Raw genomic sequence first — 20,200 nt, 5'->3', positions numbered from 1 at the left:
AAATGGCACAATGTGCTGTTAACTGCCAGCCAAACGTAAAACATATTCCTCTTTTAAAATTTTATGGGGTATTAATAACACTGAGTTACAGTAGCATTAATTTTTAAGCTGAACTCCCCATTGATTTCAACAAGGAGTACTTAAAAATCAATGGCCACTGCTTTGATGAGAGGGACGCTGCTCACTTTTTTCCTCTTTTTTCCTTTTCCAATCAAAGGATCAAATTTTGTCCTAAGGAGTACGCCACATGACGAGATGGTGGAGTGTTAAGTGTATAAGCATAGGGCTAAGTCCAAAGTGCTCTCTGAAATTTCTGAGAAAACCCCCAAAGACAGTAGGCCTGACCTTCCATTACTTTAATATCAACATAATCAGTGTTAATACCTCTGGCTGCACTCTAATGTAGTCCCATTCCATTGACCTCAGCCAGCCTGCCCTGGAGTAAGTGGTTTGAGGATTGCTGCCTTGATGATTTGCACCCTCTTCAATGGAAAGAGCTATACTTATTCATTATCAATAAAGTGGTCTAAAGGAGCTACTCTAAATACAAATTAACAAAACTCTGATGGTGGGTGATGGACTTCTAGTGCTTATGAGAGTAGTTTGTAGTTTTGTTCAGTGACAGAGCAAAAGTTTTGCACATATGAGTCCTTGGCTTCAAACTTTAGATTTCATAGTCAAAGGAGGTTTGCAAAGGCTCACCTGATCACCTAAGGTAAGTAAGAACTGATCCCAAGTGACCAGAAAGGAAAGTTTTTTAAAAATTGTTCTTTTATGTCACAACTGATTAACATAAGTATGTGTCGACAGATACATAATTTCTCTGGGTTTATTTGAAAGGATATTAGATTGGTAAAGCTGGGAAAGACATTGCCCAAGAACAAAGATTGCTATTTTTTCTTGATAAGGAGGCACAAATTTAACAGGTTAAGCTTTCCCTAATACTGCATCCCCATGCTTTGAAAAGCTACATGTGTTGAATTTATATCTGTCTTACAGAAAGGCACAGGAAAAGATAAGGACCAAACTTCACTAACGTGTGGATCAACCTGTGATTTTGAGGACTGTTTAGGGTTCTAGGTATTTAGATAGACCTTACATAAAACTAAGGAATGGGGAGAAATTGGTTCAGTTTGCATTTTGATGTGAAAAATGCACACAAAGGTGTGTACAAATTTTCATGTAAACTTTTAGCAAAGTTTGGGATGAGCCAAATTTATGACTGGAAAAATTCTCAAAGTTCAGAATCACCTAAAGATTGGGGAAATGAAAAACAGAGAATGAAATTGACAGGTGTGTCCATACATCCGTAAAACACATTACCTACAGTTATAAAAAATAACTTTGTTAAAAATTATCTCATCAAATGGCTTAGTAATAATACTAACACCAGCTTTACATGAGGTAGATGGTTCTATCACCTCCCCAGAATGCTTGTAGTCCAGCTTAATTGGACAGAACAAAGGTGAAAGAAAAAGGTAAGTCTTATGTAGGATTGATGGAATTGGACTAACTCTCATGGGGTGTAAACCAGGCAGAAAAACACTGAGAATTTGAGGCTATTTTTTTCAGGGTAGGAGAATGGATCAGCTTATACAGCTGTAGTTATGTATACAAATATAAGGTTGTGACCCCACATATACTTGGGAGAAGTAATTCCCATTTAACTCAGTGGTACTTCCAAGTAAACATGCATAGGATTGTGAGTAAAATAAAAGCCTAGACACTTTGCTTGCAAATTGCCCATTGCAAACTCTAAATGAGCTTCCAAGACAGCCTCTTCCTGCTTCAGCACTAAATAGGAACCTGGAAGAAGGGGTAGCAGAAAAAGAAGCACTCAAAAAAACAACAACCCCCCCCCCCAATGTTACCTCTTTTTGGTAACAGAGGCTCATGTAGACTGTGACTCCTGCACTGATCATCTTTGGAGATGAACATTGGGAAAGTCACAGTCCAGACTAGTTTGCACTGCAGGTACCACACATGATGAACCAAAACACCCCTCCATACTACACTAAGATACAAGGAGGGTGCTAGGTCTAAGGCAGGTTCATGGCTAGGTCAAAACATGATAAAAGAACAAAAACTTTGGAGAAGTGCATTTAAGTTTGCCAGGACGTTTCCCATTTGGAGGCTATCTCTTTAGTACAGCAAACCACAACCCTGTCTTTAGAAGACTCAGAATACCATCTCTGGCAAGCAAAATGAAGAGCAGCAGCTAAACCATTCAAACTTAAGAAGTCAGTGTGCAACATATTGAATTTGGACTTGCCCTCTGCTGTAATGTCCACTGGTCAGCTCTGGTCAGCTCAGAATAACTTCTCCTCTTAACCCATTCAACAGGGTGTTTTTTGTGGATAAATGAAATCAGAACTGTAAAGCACTCTGCACATTGAAAAGCACCCCATATACGATTTAACAGTAACAGTTCTGCCCTTTGGCAAGAAAGGACTATAGCAGAGGCATTCACCAAATTCAGAGTGGTGTGTGAATAGGATCTTATCGTTGACCCCATTCATGTTTACTTGGAACATTGAAAATAAGTCTAATAATGGGGCTTATTCCCTCGTAAATCTGGATAGGCTGAAATCCCATTCGCAATTGCCTGGAATAATAATGAAAACAACCACCAGTGAACTCAGTGGGACTTACTTTTGAGTAGACACGCTATAGGAACGCCCTGTTATTGTGCAAAGTGCTCGCCTACTTCGTATCCCTCGGGGATCCGAATGGTTCGCACCCGAAGTTCCCAGGCAGCCTGGACGCGCCTGTGCGTACTACTCAGGAATAAGTTCCCAGCGGGTAAGGCAGCTGACTCCCAAGGCAGCGCGGCGCCCGAGGTGACAGCCTTCGAGCTTGACCCTAACGAAGGAACAAATCCTTCCGTGCCTCGCTTGCGGGGGTGCTACCCGCGCTCAGGCAGCCCGAGCCCCTGGGCAAGGTTGACTAGGAAGTTCTGCGAAGTAAGCGCAGGGAGGGCTCAGCCCCGACTAAGCGCGTGCAGGATCGAGGCCTTAATTACAGGAAGACCGGCCGCCCTTTGGCGCTGCAATTACTGGGGCCAGGCGAAGGTCTCCAATCCCAACGAGGAATTGAGTGAAGCGGACGGGGCGGCACCAACCACGGCCGCCTCCTCCTCCTTATTCACCCAAGCTTAGGCGGCGGCTACGCGGCTTCGCTTCCGACCTGCCTCGACTGAGACGGCCTCTTCTTCTCCCCTCCCTCTTTCCCTCGCTCAATTCCTTTGTCTTCCTTGGGATTGGCAGGTTTTATTATTCCGCCTGAACAAACTGCAGGCGCATTGGCCGAGGCGCTGTGACGCGAGGGGCCGAGCCGCGGAGTCGTTGGGATTTTGCTCTGTCAGTAACACATGGGGAAGAGCAACGCAGAGAAGCACCGAGGGCGCTAGTGAGAGGGGCCTCCTTGCGCTTCCTGCCGCCGCCTGAGCTCTGAGGACGCAGCAGCAGCAGCAGCAGCAGCAGCAGCAGCAGCAGGAGGGGAAGAAGAAGCAGAAGCTGCGGCCGCCGCCGCCCCCGGCTCGCTTTCCTCCCCGCTCAGGACTTTCCCAGGACTGTGGTGGTTGGCAGCGGGAGCCTTTGGAAGCCGCCCGGGCTCCGCAAGGGTGGAGGAGGAAGAGGTGGCGGCGGAAGAGGGGTGGCGGGGGGGGAGAGCGAGAGAGCTCCGAAGTGCGGCCACATCTGCCAAAACTTAACCCAGCGATTGCAGCGGCGGCGGCGGCCGTGCTCGCTTTTCGCAGCCCAGCAGCGGCGGCGCCTGAGCTCTGCAGCTCCCCTCGAGGGGAAGCAGCAGCAGCAGGACGAGGAAGGAAGGAAGGGCTGAAGCGCAGACGTTTCCCGGACATTTCTCTCCCTCCACCCCCACCCCGGTCCTCCTCCTCCTGGCTGGGGCGCTTGTAATTTCCTGAGGCTGGCGCTTCGCCTGCAGCCCGTTGGCGTCTTTTTCTTGGTGCTGTTTTAAAACCCCATAGACCCGTCTCTCTCCGGCAAGGAAACCTTTCCCGTCTCCCAAGAGCTCCCCAAACGCCACAGCCACGTTATCCACGGCCTCTTGCACCATAGAGGGGAAACAGGTAAGGCGGTGTGTGTGTGTGTGTGTGTTGGAGTGGTGGTGGTGGGTGGCTTCTTGCCTTTCTGGGTCCCCTTGCTCTTTTGGCATGTTCCCTGTCCGCCGCTCCTGTCCCCTCCTTCGCTTTCCCCCTCCGCTGTGGGTCCGGAATTGGAAGTAAACACGATCCGTTGCCTCGGATCGACGAGGGGGTCGGGCTGCCTGCAACTCCTGGGAGCCGAGCGGCGGCGCGGCCGCCCGCAGCAGCGTAGCGGTACAAAAGGCTGCCTGCTCCGCGCTGCTCTTCTCCTTTGCCCGGTTCTGCCTGCGAGTCAAGGAAGAGGAGGCACGATCACCCACTTTTCTTTGTAGTAAATACTATTTTGAAACCGTGGCAGGCTGCAGTGTATGTATTCTGAAGTGAGGTATTTTCGCTGTTCTCTTCCTCTCTCCCCTGTGCCTCCTTTTTGTTCAGGGGAGATCTGATGAATCATCCTAATTAAAACCAAGCCGTGAATTAAGCATCCATTTTTTTTGTACTACAAATTGCAAGCTCTATGCTTGTCCCTCCCTTGGTCTCCATTAAAATCACCAGAGACGTTGTTAAAAGGAAGGAGGGGTGTGTGTGTGTGTGTTGCCTCTAGCTGCCAGCTCTCCTTTCTGTTTCATTGCCTCTGCTCCAGGACCTAAATTGCTTGGCTGTGTAATTACCAGAGTAAGCCTATTTAAGTTAAAAGCTTTCCTTCTCTTTCTTTGCTCCCCCCCCCCAACTCCAAATGAAACTTGATGAGGGCCCGTCCTTAGTTATCAAGGGAGTCACTTTCTGGTCAGTCCTCTTGATTCATCTCTTTTAGATTTAATCAGCATTAAGGTATTGCTTGTCCTTAAGAGCTTTAGCTTAATGGGGTTACTGGATGCTTCTGTCAGTGTAACGTTTCCTTTATATATAATATTTACCTTTCAACAAAGACAGAAGGGGGTAAGTCAGTGGGTTTGTGTGTGGGGAGGTATCTTGAAAAGATCTGAGGTAGGTTTATATGATTTGAAATCTGTTTGTTTTTAATCAAAAGTAAGAAATGCAGATTCATATTGCTGGAAATGGTAACAAAAGGCCATTCCGTGAGTTAAATGCATCAGAAATCAATTTACATAAAGGTATATGATGCATTCAGAGAAATGCAATGCTAATGGCTTTTAGAGTGGTTCTCTTTCCCAAGTCTCAGGGTTTTTAGTTACAGTCTTAATTGGTGCAGTTTGCAGTCTGGTTTATTGTGTGGTCAACTGAACCATATGATCAGGAGTTATTTTGAAGGAAATCCTGTTTTGTTTTTTTAAAAATGGCCTATTTTAAGGAACCTGAAGCTGTTCTTGTAACCAAGTTGGGGAAGTAGCAGGAAAAGTTTGCCTTTTCTCTTCAGAAAAGTGAATGGGCCAGATGCCTTCGGTTGAGCACATACAGCTTATGAAGGACAAAGGCAAAACACCCTGCTAAATTGGCAGTAAATAACTTGATCTTTTTATAGTATAATTGACTGAAGGAACTCTACTCTTTTGGACTCTGAATCAGAGGCAAAGCAAATGAACTGGTTTGAAATAAGCTTTATGAATTGGTTCCATTAATAATCTCCTAATTGCCCTGCTTTTACAAAGCATTTATTTGAAAGTGACAAATATATCTGGGTTTCTCCCTTTCTCTTTTTAAACGGCACTTTTAAAGACAGCCATGCTAGCTGTTTCCTGAGTGGGGCATACTTGATTGTTCTGTGCCTCTCTGCTATTACCACAAAAACTTTTTTTTAGGGCAACAAAGCGTTTAGCATTTAAATTGCTGATCAAGGGCAGATTAGTGAGACAAAAGTAGATTGTGTTTGTATAGGAAGTTAACAGGCTTCTTAAAGTCTAGTGATCTATTATTATTCGGTAAAGCGTCCTTAGGAGGGGAGCCCCACTTCGTTTGAACTTTTAAAATAAATGAATAAATAGGGACAATTGTGATTGGGTCCTTGTAGATAACAATGGCATGAAAAAAAGAGACCTTGAAAAACCTGTTTCACGACTTTTTGGTTTTCTCTAGAGTTTATACTTGCCTCTCTTGTAAAATAGAACTAAACAATCCTCTAAACTGTTCCCCAACTTGCGAACGGGCAGCTGTGCTTCCCAAGAGTTGTGGTCAGACATTTGTGGCTTGGTTCTGGCTGCTTTCTGCCCTTCTCATTTAAATATTGTGGGCTCCAACATATCTGGGAGGGCCATGTAGACTGTGTGACTCCAGGTGTGTGTACTTTCCTGGCAGCAAACAAAGCGGGGGTCACTCTAAGTTTGACAGGAGTATTGCAGGCTAAAACTGTCATTGGGCACTGCTGGCCAACTTGGAAGGGGAGGCAGCTAATCATCCCAGAACAAAGACTCTGAAAAGTAAACAAGTGGCTGCTCCCCATCTTTCTCTCCCCCCCCCCCTCGCCATGTCTGTCTAATGCAGTGCTATGTTAGACAAGTTGCAAGAGCTCCTGGCCTGAAAATTAACCCTCTCTTCTCATTTTTCTTTTTTCCCCAACCAGACCATGGTGAACCCGGGCAGCAGCTCGCAGCCTCCCCCGGTCACCAGTGGCTCCCTCTCATGGAAAAGATGTGCAGGCTGTGGGGGGAAGATTGCTGATCGCTTCTTGCTCTATGCCATGGATAGCTATTGGCACAGCCGGTGTCTGAAGTGCTCCTGCTGCCAGGCCCAGCTGGGAGAAATTGGCACATCCTGCTACACTAAGAGCGGCATGATCCTGTGCAGAAACGACTACATCAGGTGAGAGACACACACAGAGGGAAGGTAGGCTGGTTTGCTGGGTTTTGAAGAGTATATGTATGAATACACAACTAGATACCTCTCTTGAAGCAGAGGAAAGTGTGGGCCAGAAGGTGGTAGCTGGAAACCAGAAGTCTTAATTTATTGGAGCAGTTCTTTTCCTGAATTAGGATGGCAAAGCTGGGCAGGTGGTCCGAGGACAGGTAGGAGTCAGTAAAACTTCTAAGCAGCTTCTGAACTTCTAAGGGAAGTCTCAGGTCAAAAACAGTTGCACAAAAGATTATGGTGGTGGGCTAAAATTGTGTCTATCTGGAACTCTAAAAGCAGGGGGAGGATGACAAGTATACAGCTAAGTAGGGCTGTGGCGGAAAGGCTAAAAAATGTAATGGGTAGCTTTTAAATATCTGATTTATTAGATTATTTGTATTAAGCACCTTTAAGTGGGAATGGAATTATTCATTCTCTGTATTTGTTGTGAAAAGAGTTGATTAACTGTTGGAGGGGCTGCGGGTGCCTTTGGCATCAAAATGTGCAGGTACACAACCCAACAGTCATGCTGTTGTGGGGCTGACCTTTCAGTGTAGAAGGAGAAATATGTGTGGATAGATACATGCTTAAGTATTTCTAATTGCATCAAAAAACTTCATCTCCCCCATTTTGCATTAGAAAAACGTGTTAACCCCCCCCCCTCTAGTTTTGGAGCAATTAATGGAAAGAATTTAAGAGGTCAGGTGCCCATTGGATCTTTTCAGATGAACTGGAGCTCCTTTTAACTCATTTTGAAAGGAGGCATTTTGAAGGATTACACATTTAATTTCAGTAAATGACTTGATAGACTGATGCACATGAATGCTTTGAGGAGGTGTTCTAGTTCAGCAACCAGTAATTAAACTGCCCCCTCCCACTTTTTTTGGCTTAGAAAGAATGTGAAGTAAAGGCATATGGGGGGCTGTCTGGATGGTCTTGATCCTCACACTTTTAGAGCGTATTTGAAAAACAAGCAAACACCGCCGTCTGTGGAAGGGAAAAGAAACCGAATTAGTGTTGAAATCTTTTCCTTGTTCCCTCACTTCAAACGTTTTAAGCATCTTTCTGATGGAACTTGCATATGACACCCGAGAAGTGTTATGCTGTATGTAGTACTGTGCTGAATTTCAGTTACCCTGTACTGATCTTGGAAGAATCCCTATATTGAAAGAATGACACCAAAGGGATTCTTACTTTTTCTGATAATGTTTCCTTTGTCCTCTTTTAATGCTGGCACCTTCAATCAACTAAATAGAATACAGAAAACAAAATATCTATAGAAAGGTTTTAAGGGATTGTAGCATTAATTTTGCTAAGTGTCTGGATTTTTAAAGTAAATGCTCAAAAATCAGTATGTGCAGGCTTACAGTGATGCGTTCATGATCCCTGTCCGAAGCAACTGCATAAGCGAGACAGAATTCTAATTAAATAGAGCAGAACGGTTAGAAAAAGAGGTTTGTTTGAAGTGGAAAAATTGACACTACTGTTCACATTCAATGAACAGTACAGATTTTGTCTCTCTCTACTAAAACCATCAAACAAACCTCTTCTGATCACTACTAATTAAAAAGAGAAGTTGCCTACTGTACCCCTAAGGCAAGTTCAGGCCAGCTTATTGGAATCTCTGCCTCAGGTTTTTGTGTGTCTAGAACTTATTACAGTTTCAGTATAGGGTATTATAAATAGGGTGCTTTATCAGATGGTGAATTTGGACTGATTTTGTTCCATCATCCTAACTCTTCAATAGAACGAAGTAGCTTTCTGGATAAAATGGAGATCAAGATGCTTTAATATATCAGGTGTGCACTTCTGGAAGCCTATCTTTCTGCGGGATGTAAAGGTCTACTGTTCCAAGTGCATAAACACCAAGTATTCCCAGGTGTGACCTTGATGACTTTCAGGAATATGTATCTGAATGTTCTCCTCTGACAAACAAGGTTCTACTATTCTATCAGCATTTTGAAGTGTATATATGTGGTTTTGATTGAGGATGGGGTAGGAAAGTCTTGATCAGTTCTTCAGGCTTCTTATAGAAATTTCAAAGGTAATCTTAGAATGGGATGTTTTTAATATTCAACTGAGAGGAGAATTGATCTTCCATCCTCTGAAGTCAAAGGGTCTGGCTGCTTTGAGCCTATTAAAGAACCACAGACCTCTCTTTTTAAACCAACGGGCTGAAAAACTGTTTCTGAACTGTGGCTTTACCCAGCCTAAAGACTATTGCAGATTTCACTGACAGCTGAGGGGTGTGTTTGAGTGTATGTGTAATGGGATAGAGGTCCATTGACTTTTTCTGTGGCCCCTTAATTCACAACTATAGCACCCTGAGCAAACTGAGGGGTTTGGTTTTTTTTTTAAAGGCAGGAGGGTGTTGGGCAACCCTCCCAGCCATGAGATTCCAGATAAAGCAGCAGTGTGGCAGTGAATCTGCACAATTAAGAGCTTTAATTAGTGTCTCCTCCATTTTCTCTTAGTTCTGATAGGTTTTATCTAATGAGATCTCGTCCCTGGCTTAGATCTGCCTGGAATGACGTGTCCGAAATGAATGAGAGCTGTGTCGCAAACAAAACATTTAATTAACAAAATTGGCCTTGGAGAGAGCAAGAGAGAATTGGCAAAGGGTGGGGAGGGGAGCAAAATAGGCTTTTCTTAAAGGGCTAGTGCCTGAGAATCCTTTCTGTACAAATGTCTATTTAAGTATGATTCTGTAATCCTTACGTCCCATCTGGAGTCCACTAGGGGGGAAAGAGGGTGTTGCGGGGGGGGGGGGGGGGGAGAATGGGTGGTCTTGTTTATAAATGCTCAGATCAAATACTCTAGACCATGGGTGGAATAGAGTCCAGCCCTCCTAACCAATGCTTCTGGTGCTGTGTTTGACATGCCAGGGCATGCACTTGATCCCCATTCCGACAGGCAAAAGATGCTCTCCTTTCTCCTTGCTGCTCATTGCCATTCACGTGGCTGTCCGCAGTATGAGCTATTTGAGGAGGGGAGGAAAGCAAGGGAGCCGCCAGGCAACGAGTTCATTTTTCTGGTAATCAACAGCAAGCTGCTATATTCAGGGAATGCTGTCCCTTTAATTGAACAGGCTAGGTAATTAAATGGCATTTTTCCAATAGGACGTGCTAGGTAAATCTAATAGTTGGTTATTTAATATCACTTTGAAGTCTGCCCACTCAAGCACAATGACAGCACAGGAGCATGTGAACTATTAGCTTGGAAAAAAAATCCAGGATCTCAAAAATTAATTAAATCGCATGCAATTTAGGGGGAACGTTTATCTTGATTTGTCATAACAGAATTAATTCAAGGCCTCCAATTCACTTGGGGGCAGATCTGTTACTCTGAATTAACCAAGCGTAATTTGGCTGATTTTTCCCCCCTCTTCCCCCTTCTCTAATGCAGCACTTGCACAGCAGCCTTCCTCCCCCTTTTAAGTATCAATAGCTTCTGGTGCTTTTAAGGTGCTTGGGCTGTAGTTATGCTGAAGTACCTTTAATGGACTTGGCTCCAGGCATAATTTTCTATGTAGCCTTTGTTACATCTGATACAGCTGGTGCAGAATTTGGATCCAGTGTTGGAAATCTGCTGGAAAACCATTTGCTTCTGGATCAGTAGCTTTGGATAGGCATTGATGTTTGGATGCATTTAGGTACAGATATGTTGTCCCTCTCCCCTCATAGCCACCCTCTTCGCACATGCAACGAATTCAGGGGCTAGCAATGCAGAGAGCACTTTGGTTTTTGCAATACTGTAACAGTTCCTGTGATCCATCTCTGTGTATTGTGTGTTTGAAAAGCATTCTGATTGAGTAAATTAATTTTTTGAGCAGTGAGGCTAAAAAGCTCAGTTGTCCTTCCCCTCTTGTTCCCACTTCATCACCAATGCTTCCCCCACCCCCTTTTCTTAAAGTTCTGACAGTGTGGATGTGGTGAAGAAGAAAGGTAGATTAATTTTAAGGTGGCTTTGCGTCGTGCTGCAAGATGTAGAGCCTTCTTTTCATCCATATATGCAACATTTCAATGTTGGTGATTGATTGTGTTGCCCAAATGTTGAAATATTAACAACCTCCTTGGACTCCAAGACCCAAAGAAAGGAAACTGAAACCACTTCTGTCATCGCAATTAAAGAGTCCCCTGGCTTTAATTAGCCTGACCTGGGGTATCTCTCCCCCATTGCTGGAGTTAAAGAGAAAAGAGCCCATTAAAGTCCAGTCTGAGACCGATAGCTACTTAATTGAGCACCTAAAGCCTCCAGCCTTTTAAATTAAATACTGTCCTGGACAGTCCCCCTGATTAGCTAATTAACTTTCCTCTCTCACAGAACCCATGTAAAAACAACTTTTCAGTAAGAGGGTAGTTAACAGTAAGAGGGTAGCTTTTGTTTCTCTTTAGTGAAACAAAAGCTTCTGCTAAACATGTCACAAAATAAAAGGAAGCCATTAGTGGAGATGAAAAATCAAATTATGCTTTTTAAAATAAGTAGTGGATGAAGTCTGAACACTTTCTTCAGTAGTGGCATAACTCTGAAACCTAGTGAATGGCTTCATTCAGGTGGCCATTAGTGTTCAGCTGTAGACTTGCTTTAAAAAAAACCCAAGTTGTTCTAGAATGAGACTGTGTTTGTGTACCTAGAGTGTAGATGAGCAAGTAGCTTTTTGGATTAGGGTTGACTGAAACCACGATTCAAATCCACTTTAAGTTTGACTTCACGTGCACTACTCCCTCTACTTTGGTCTAATTCAGCATGACAGTTCTTATGTCCTTATGTACTTTGGAAGCTTGTATAATACATGCATGCTTTATGAAGAGAAGAGGTTCAGTGAAATCAGAATGGTTAAACAATTTTTTTTTCAATGGTTTGCATTTGAGATCCTTTCTTCTTCCACAGGAGGCTGTGAAATGAAGTTTTCCTAACTTCTCCTCTAAAGGTGTGCTGCGCACACACACCATTCTGGGAAGAGAGCATTCATGCAGCTTTTGTCACACTTAAAACCCTTCAGTTGCAATTTTTGTTGCCACTTTGGTCACAGTTCTATGAATAGATCCGAAGAAGCCTTGCCTGCTGCCTCTTTAAATGACTTCCTTAAAGACCCATTGATGATAATGGTGTGTGTGTAGAAGAATAATACACATAGTGAAACTCTGGATGGAGTCACAATAGTTCTTGTAAATACTTTGAAGTGGTCCTCATGATTGAGCAGATACTAGAATAGCATCCATCCAGTTTTCTAGATAGTTCAGTCCTTTTTAGTCTGGAGGTCTTGGCAGTGTATTAGTTCAGCTTTCTCTTTGTACCCATTCTGACTCACAAGAAAGTGTCAGTGTGTTGCGGATCTCAGACTAATTAGTTTTGAAATGGAGTTTTGATTGAACTCTTCAAATCGATGCTGCTGCAAAATTTGTTTCTCAGGCTTCCTATTAAAAGCCATCTTAAGGGGCAGTTTTACTACTCTCCCTGTCGTTCAGTCGATACATTTAATAACAACTTACAGGCTATTTTCAATAAAGTGGCGACAGCAAATTAGTAGTTTGAACATGACAAGCCTCCCTCTGCAAGCACTGATTCTGGAAAACTCAAAGCAATTATTTTTTTTTCTTTTTCCTCGATACAGAGGCATGCAGCAAAGATTCAGATTACAGCATTTTCTGTAGAATCCTCCAGACTGATACACATGCTCAATTGTATGACTTACTGTTGGGCAAAAATGGCAATGCAAATAATTAATCTTTATTATGACACCAGTGGTTTAATTCTGTATGTTCCAATGCTTTTACCCCCCTAATGCAGTAGGGTAGGGAATTGGTGTAAGCCTGCCAGCGCGTTCAAATTCTTCTTCCACTATGAGATAGTTGTGGGTCCATCATTATAAATAGCTGTGGATGCAATGAGGGGGGAAAGCCTTTTTAAAATTCTAACACACACATTCTGTAAAAGTGGGAGATCAATATTCATTAAAGTATTATATCTCAACAGTATATGTTGTGCCTTTAAATGCAGTAGAAGAATTGTGTATATTTTCCTACAGTCCTCTTCCCCCCTTCCCCCCTCTGCTTTTCCTCTTCTGTCGTCCCCCCCCCCCCCCCCAATGGCAGATGTTGTGGTCTCATTTGATTGCATAGGAAAACTGCAGTGATACAGCAAACACCCAGAGAGATATGATGACAAATGGGTCCAGATCCCGGTAAATTACTTTCTGCTCAAATCGAAATTTCATTCAGTTTGTTGCTAGCAGAGATGAAGTAATCTAAATTGTGGACTCAGGAGCAGATAGAGGGAAGTTGGAGCAAGCATTTCATTATCAAGAGAGAGAGAGAAGGTTAGGATGAAAGAGATGAGCAGAGGCAAATCTAAAGTGTTGACACCATGATTGAAAAGGTTAACCCATACACATTATATATCAACCTGGATAGCCGAGAGTTTCTAATGGAAACTCTGCCCTGATGGAGGTTTACTGGAGTTTCAATACACTGAGCATGATGTCTTCTTAGATATACAATCAAATCCTCTTAACCCTTTTGATGACTCATCTCTCAAGATATGATTAAAGTACAAAAAAGTTCTTCATATAATTTCAAGGACACAATGCATTTAAACTCCAGTCATGAATTCTGTCCCTTTTTTTTATGACAAACCCCGTAATCTGATAAAAAGTGTTGTAGAGAATTGGTTTGTGTTGCTAGATGCAAGTCAATATTTTATTAGCTCTTGTGCATCCAAGTCTTGAGAGGCATGGGATGCTTCTATGACTATTTGGCTTGAGTTGCATCTTTTAAATGATCACATCCCAAAGTCTCTAAGCACGTTTCAAAAGGAGATTTTCACAAGTCGAAATGGCTGTTTTCAGTGCTGGCTTCTTTGTTCACAAGTATTTCACATGGGGGAAAAATCACAATCATCAACTTTTTGTTTTCAGGTTATTTGGGAATAGCGGCGCTTGCAGTGCTTGTGGGCAGTCAATTCCTGCCAGTGAGCTGGTTATGAGGGCACAAGGGAATGTCTATCATCTTAAGGTAGGAAAAGCTGTCTTTCTGATCTCCCCCCACCCCATTGCTGTTTCTATATTGTATTAGAATAAAATTGGCATCTGCTCCGAACAAAAAAACAGGCATAGTCCTAAATGAAAAGATTTTCTCCATTGCATATGTCAGCCTAGTAACTCGCGGTGCTGTGTGACTGAAAACACCGCTGAATTCCAACAGGTGCAGCATTCTGTATTTGGATGCAAATCTGTGTATCCGTTTTTCTGTTGTTCAAATGTATAATGCTTTTTTGGCATTTCAACTCCAAAATTTAACTCTTGTTTTTGTTCACCCATTTCAGTGTTTTACGTGCTCTACCTGCCGGAACCGCCTGGTCCCCGGAGACAGGTTTCACTACATCAATGGCAGTTTATTCTGTGAACATGATAGACCTACAGCTCTCATCAATGGCCATTTGAATTCACTTCAGAGCAATCCACTACTGCCAGACCAGAAGGTGAATACCGAACAATTGCTAATAGGCCTTATTAGAGCTAAATCGAGATTAATTTCTTTTCAACCTAATACTGGATATCTTTTCAAACAGTTTTATGTGACTGAACATAGTTAACAGGATGCAGCACTAAACATGGAGGTGTTTTGAGTTGTGAAGTGACTCTAGTTCAATTTGGTCTATGTATTGAGGGGTAGAAATAGTTTGTCTGCCAGAATTGTTATGTCAGACAGTCTATTGTGGATGCAAACTGCTCTCTGATTAATCTCATATGCATAAGTGTATCATCCTGGATTCAAATAAGCTTACTGTATGATAGTGATTTGTGGAATCATTGCAGTATCATTAGAAAAGTAGTTACTTTTATTGGGTTCACCAGTTTGAGTTGGCTGGATTTAACGAAAAATCGCTTTCACTTCTGGTTGGCTCCATATGATCATGTGTGTTTCATGTCTTAGATTTGGGTGCTAAATTATAATATAGTTTGTTCTCACAAGCAGAGTAGAAAACAGTTCTGATCAACAGTTGTCTTGCACCTCTGCTGAACTGGACAGTTTTTAGATCTATTTTAATCTTCTTAATAAGTCCCATAGCTATGCAAGTGAGTGCATTTTGATAACTGCTATGCCTAATTTATAATAATTACTGTCAACCTTCAGTTAAGGGACTGTTCATTCCACACTGATCCAGAAAACACTGAATGCACAAGTCTTACACATAATTTTATTCGCATCATATTTCATACTGATTATGTATTGATGACATTGATTCATTTACTCTTTACAGCGCCACTTGCATGGATATTAAATCTTATTGACCACAGATGAATTTTAATTTCAAATTGGTGATGGATTTTTCCATCAGCTCTGATAGTATATTTGACTTTTTCATCATTAACCCAGGCAATCACACAGCACTGAGTTATTGCATTGAAACAAAGTGCACACTTCACTTGGTAATTCTTTATGGATTTACAATAGGAACTTCATTAATGTCTGTTCTAAGGATAGCAAAAAATAACATTTATCCGCTAGTAGGAATTTTGAAGATAAAAGCTAAAAAAATTTTTTTTTAAAAAAAATATCCTTGGGTAGCTTCTGCAGCATCAAAAAAAATAAAATAAAGGTGGCCTCTCTTTAGAGGGGAAATATGTTCTGGAACACATGAATTTATGTGATGCCTTGCTTCAATTAAGGATGTTGTTGAAAGTTGCTACCTATTTATTAGTGATCAAGCACATTGTGGTGTTAAGCAGCGCAGATATAGTTAAGAGCTCCTATGCATGTTGTTTGGAAGTAAGTTTAAGTTTAATGGGGCTTATTCCCAAGTAAGTGAGTTTAGGAAGACATTGTCTTCTAAACACTGTTTTGCAATAAGAATAATAAAAAAATTCTTATAGGGCTGGTGTTTGCTGGCTCTGCAAGTAAATAACTCAATTTAGAACAAGATATTTTGCATTTTCTCTGGTATGGTAGTTCAACATTTTGAATTTATCCATTTGTAGTGTATGTGTGTGTTAAATTTTAATAAGCTTGGCGGTGACTTCTTTTGATACATGCCTTGCTGTGTTTCAGCGGAAGTATAGTAATGTTGGTTAGTACTGGAGAGAGAGAGGAGGAGGAGGACGAGGGTGAAACAGAAGTGGGTATGCTGTAGTTGCAAAGCTGCATTAAGCCTACATGTAACTCAATGTGCAGAAAGAGTTCAATAAGAACAGTTTCTTATTTCTTCTTTGGCGATTAACTGCATTGCTACATTGCATTAAAAGACAGCTAAAGAGGTGTTGAAAAAAATAGAGATGGCAGCAAAGTGACATTCTTAATAGGTAATGCCAGTTACAGCGTAGTACCAGGGTGGGCAGAAGCTAAGTTTCTGAGTGATTTGCAGTAGGTCAGCAGTTTAACAGTAGCAGCAGCAAAATGACTCCTTTCCCCACCCTAAATTGTATTGCTGAAATGAAGAAAACTGGGGTAAATGGGAGTAGATTTTTGTGTGAAAGAACAGCAAACCCCATATAGTTCTGATAAGCAAAACAAATATTTGACCTCAGAATTTAATTCTTATGCTCTGATTGATGGATCTTAGAGTTCTAGTAAAAACAACAACAAAGCAGATTCTGCAGGCATGAAGTTTGCCCACATCTATCCTAGAAAGTGGTTTGTCACTTTCACAAATGGGGTTGAGTGAGTGTAGAGTAGCGCTGGGAGTTAAGCCCAATTGTCATGGCTGTAGTTTAATAGGATTCCATTGACTTGGAAGTGGTTTGGGCTTTCTTTGGTGCTGCATATTTTGGGGCTATTAATCTATGCATTACTCGGAGGAAAGCGTCAAGCCATAGGCTTATTACGTTGATGGCACAGAAAGCCATTGACAGATGAGGCTGTTGACTGAATTCATGCAACATGATTAGTATCATTCTCAGCCAGTACCCTCTTCTTTTCGCCTTGGTTTCAGTTGATTTTGTAAACATTGTAACGATTGCTTCTGTTCTGAGCTAAATACAGTACCCAACACAGGACAATCACAGAAGTAAAAAGTTATCATGGCTTCTCTCCCCCGCATGTGTCGTACATGAGACCGAAATTTGCATTATTACCTGTGCTGCTGCGTGGGTTGCCGTGTCATCCAAATGCAGTGTGGCAGGGGGTGGCTTCGTACCCATGCTACAACCTCTACTGCAAATTGTGGATTGTAGGGTAGGTGCACCGCATACCAGATTCAGATGACACAACAACCCGCACTGCAGCACAGGTACAGTTGCATGTGCTGGGGAAGAAGCCACAATGGCTTCTTTTGCTCCTGTGATCATCTGAACCCAAACACTGGTGCTGTTTTAATGAATGTGGAGGAAATCCCTAAACCCATCCCACTAGTATTCCCAGTATCTTATCCCTAAAAACTAATAGGCCAAATTGTGTGCTACATCATCCCTTTTTATAGGATATTAACGATCTAGCTAAGCAGTCTTGAGAATTTGATTAATGGATTTGGATCTGATTAGTTTACTCTGCTCCTAGACAGTATAGTTGCAATATGGAAGGCGATATTGGGCAAGTGGTGGATTTAATAAGTGTCTTTTATTCCAGAAGATAGAAAATCCGTACTGTATTGTGGATATTCCCATTTTCAGAAAATGTACTAAAGCTGCATATCTCTAAGGAGCATCTGTTGTTTTTTCTGCAACAGATATTGGTCCTTAGGCTGTGCACTGAAGATTTTCAGCCTTGCAATTAGCCACTTGCCCCGGGTGAGTAATAGTTGTTTCTGGGGAAGTGGCTTGCCTGACCCACTGTTTTGTCTATTCATCCTGTGACAAACAGCTGTGTGCCGGCTTTACATACCAAAACATTAAGCTGCTTTTCAGAACTGCTTCCCAAGAAGTTTGGGAGAGGAACTGCTTCTTAAATGGTGTCCTAATTATAAGCAAGATGACAGTCACCACTGACTGGACATTAGAATAGAAAACAACAACACTGGGGCGTAAGGTGGAGACTTGATGGAGGCCTATGCTGCCTTGTGCAGATTTTTTGTCACTTTGCAGCTGAGGAACTTTCTCTAAAGCTCACAGTGTTCTTTTGTTGTGAGGATATACTTGATCCCAGCTCTCTTTTCCTACTCCCCACCCTTTTTTTACAAGGTATAAGTTTTCCTTTCATTGGTGGTGATCAGAGCATTCACTTGGCTCCCGCTCTTATACTTGTAAATAAAGCATGAGTTAGATTACGTTTTGCTATTCTGTCTCTTGCAGACAATCTTCTAGTTTACATATCGCTCAACAATTCCCTTGTACTTACATAATTGGTATTGTCTGTGTCCATAGTAGAGGACACTTGATGCTCATTTATTAAATATGCTTGCTGGCTGCTCCCTAATCTTTGTTCTGGACAGACAAATTACCTTTCTCACACTGAGCATCAGCTCTGGGGAATTAAACCTCCAAGCTTCCACCACTTTAATTAGCTTGAAAGTGGGGGGTTGCAGTTACTAATAGACCTCAGGCTTTTAGTAACTTAGGGAAAGGGTAAAAAAAAAAACTTCCTAGGAAGCTCAAAATGTCATTTAAAAACCATAAAAATCTAATATATTATTTCATTTTGGTAATTGCAAACAGATTGCATTTGAAAACTGTCGATCGTTTCTACTTTATCTGTGGAAGTTAGGTTTCTGTCGAGCTAGGCATTTTTAATTATCACAATTCATTAACACATCACTGTGGAGGCACATGTTTGACTTCATATATTACAGAGTTTATGTAACATTAACTAACATAGCAGATGAGGAATCTTAAATGGGAGGAAAATATTCCAAAATGTCTATATTTAGCTTTTGTGCGATGCAGCATGTTCACTAGCGTTGCCTAGGGGAGGGTATCTTATTTGCTTTAGACAGAATTTTTCATAATTTAGAAGATCACTTTACTTGGTGCTTCAAAGGCAAGGCGTGTCATTTCATCCCAGTCCAAGGGAAATGCATCTTTTCTAAAAGTAAAAGTTCACTGTAGGATTCCCCACCAGAAGCTTTTATTTTTCCTATTGTGAGTTATCTTGCTGTCAAAATTCCAGAAAATATTTTTGGTTTTCCATTTGAACTCTTTGGGGACTTGGATGAGTATTGCAGAAAACCTTTAATTGAGTCACAGTTGGAAATTAATTTAATAAAATAAGTGAATAAGGAAAAGGCAAAAGCAGTCACGTTTGGCTCAAATAAAGCATTTTAGCTAAGATGCCCATTTTTATTTCTTGCAGGTCTGCTAAAAAGGTCAGAGTACTGCAGAATGCGTGCCTTCATCTCAGACTTTGTTCATCACAGATGGATCCCATGTCTCCAGTAGACAACTCACCTTTGTAGCTAGCATCAATGCCAGCTCCATGCCATTGCACCTTCTTTACTCTTGGTTGCCCTTCCCACATTTATTGGTGTATTAAAATGACTGCAAACGAACATTAAGGACTCCATGAATCTGGGCTAATGGGAGACTGTAGAGAAAATGAAAATTAAAAAAAATCCACCAGAAGAGAACAACTTTGGGTTGGGAGGGGTGGGGGAAATGACTAATGAAGCTAATTAAAATAAGCTTTCAAGTCTGCTTTCTACCCTCATTAACAATTAGCAGGGCACTGGCCAGACTTTGTACCCTGTGTTTTACCTTAACAACATTCTCTTTGCTCTTTGTATATTTAAGTGTTGTAAGGAAATGTGTTTCAAAACTCCAACATGAGCTAAAGGAAAGATGGGGCTCTTGTGATATTCTATCACAAATACTTTTATTGTATCTCTGTAAAATACAATGTATGTATGCATGTAAGTGTGTTTTGTCCTAATGTTGCTACTTCCCATGACACAAAAGAAAAAAGAAAAAAAATCAAGCTCATAGCAGCTGCTGTGTAGAAATTTTCACCTACTCCTAATTTGCTGAATGAAGAAGAAAAAAAAACTTTTATTTGTGATACTTTCAGAGACATTTGCTCTAGTATGGTGTATTTAAATAATAAAAACTTAAAATGAAAATATCTTTAATTGAGTTTGGACTTCAGTGCAATGTGGCAAAGTTTTGAAAAGCAATGAAATCTTACATAGCCAACACTTTAAGCCACTTTTAACTTTAAAACTTGCTTTCCTGATTTTTAACAGCTCTATAGCAAGAAGGAATGCATTGAACTGTACATAATAGGTCACTTTTGGTAGAGGTACAAATATTTATTTGGATAACAGCATTTCATTAGTTAAACTGGCATTGTGACTAATTTTGTGCTCTCTTCAGCTGTCATCTAAACTTTGTTAACAACAGGAAATGTATGTGTGTTTCTGTTTCCTTCTGCTACTGCCTTGCTGTGT

At 41.6% G+C, this 20,200-nt stretch overlaps 1 protein-coding gene across 2 annotated transcripts; it reads left to right on the top strand.

Moving 5' to 3' along the window:
• Positions 1-3,409: 3,409 nt before the first annotated feature.
• Positions 3,410-19,873, top strand: LMO4 (LIM domain only 4). 2 transcript variants are annotated; one of them, XM_063136616.1, is made up of 5 exons: positions 3,410-4,090; positions 6,624-6,862; positions 13,806-13,902; positions 14,213-14,368; positions 17,552-17,689. In XM_063136616.1, exons 2-5 carry the CDS (start codon positions 6,627-6,629, stop codon positions 17,597-17,599), a joined length of 537 nt encoding a protein of 178 aa, XP_062992686.1. In that variant the 5' UTR covers positions 3,410-4,090; positions 6,624-6,626; the 3' UTR covers positions 17,600-17,689. The 2 variants fall into 2 exon arrangements, with proteins under 2 accessions (XP_062992686.1, XP_062992694.1); XM_063136624.1 differs by lacking the exon at positions 17,552-17,689 and adding an exon at positions 19,111-19,873 and having other exon boundaries at positions 3,414-4,090.
• Positions 19,874-20,200: the final 327 nt, after the last annotated feature.

This window comes from Elgaria multicarinata, chromosome 1 (assembly GCF_023053635.1).
Source record: "Elgaria multicarinata webbii isolate HBS135686 ecotype San Diego chromosome 1, rElgMul1.1.pri, whole genome shotgun sequence".
NCBI lineage: Eukaryota > Metazoa > Chordata > Lepidosauria > Squamata > Anguidae > Elgaria > Elgaria multicarinata.
Note: the sequence above shows the minus strand (reverse complement) of the source record. Positions and strands in the feature narration are given on the sequence as shown.

What these genes read in the sequence shown, in the direction of transcription:
- LMO4 (XM_063136616.1), top strand. Translation starts at nt 6,627, where the DNA reads ATGGTGAACCCGGGCAGCAGCTCGCAGCCTCCCCCGGTCACCAGTGGC. An exon ending in GGAATGTCTATCATCTTAAG is followed by an intron (nt 13,903 to 14,212) that starts GTAGGAAAAGCT and finishes CACCCATTTCAG; the next exon opens with TGTTTTACGTGCTCTACCTG. An exon ending in CACTACTGCCAGACCAGAAG is followed by an intron (nt 14,369 to 17,551) that starts GTGAATACCGAA and finishes TTTCTGCAACAG; the next exon opens with ATATTGGTCCTTAGGCTGTG.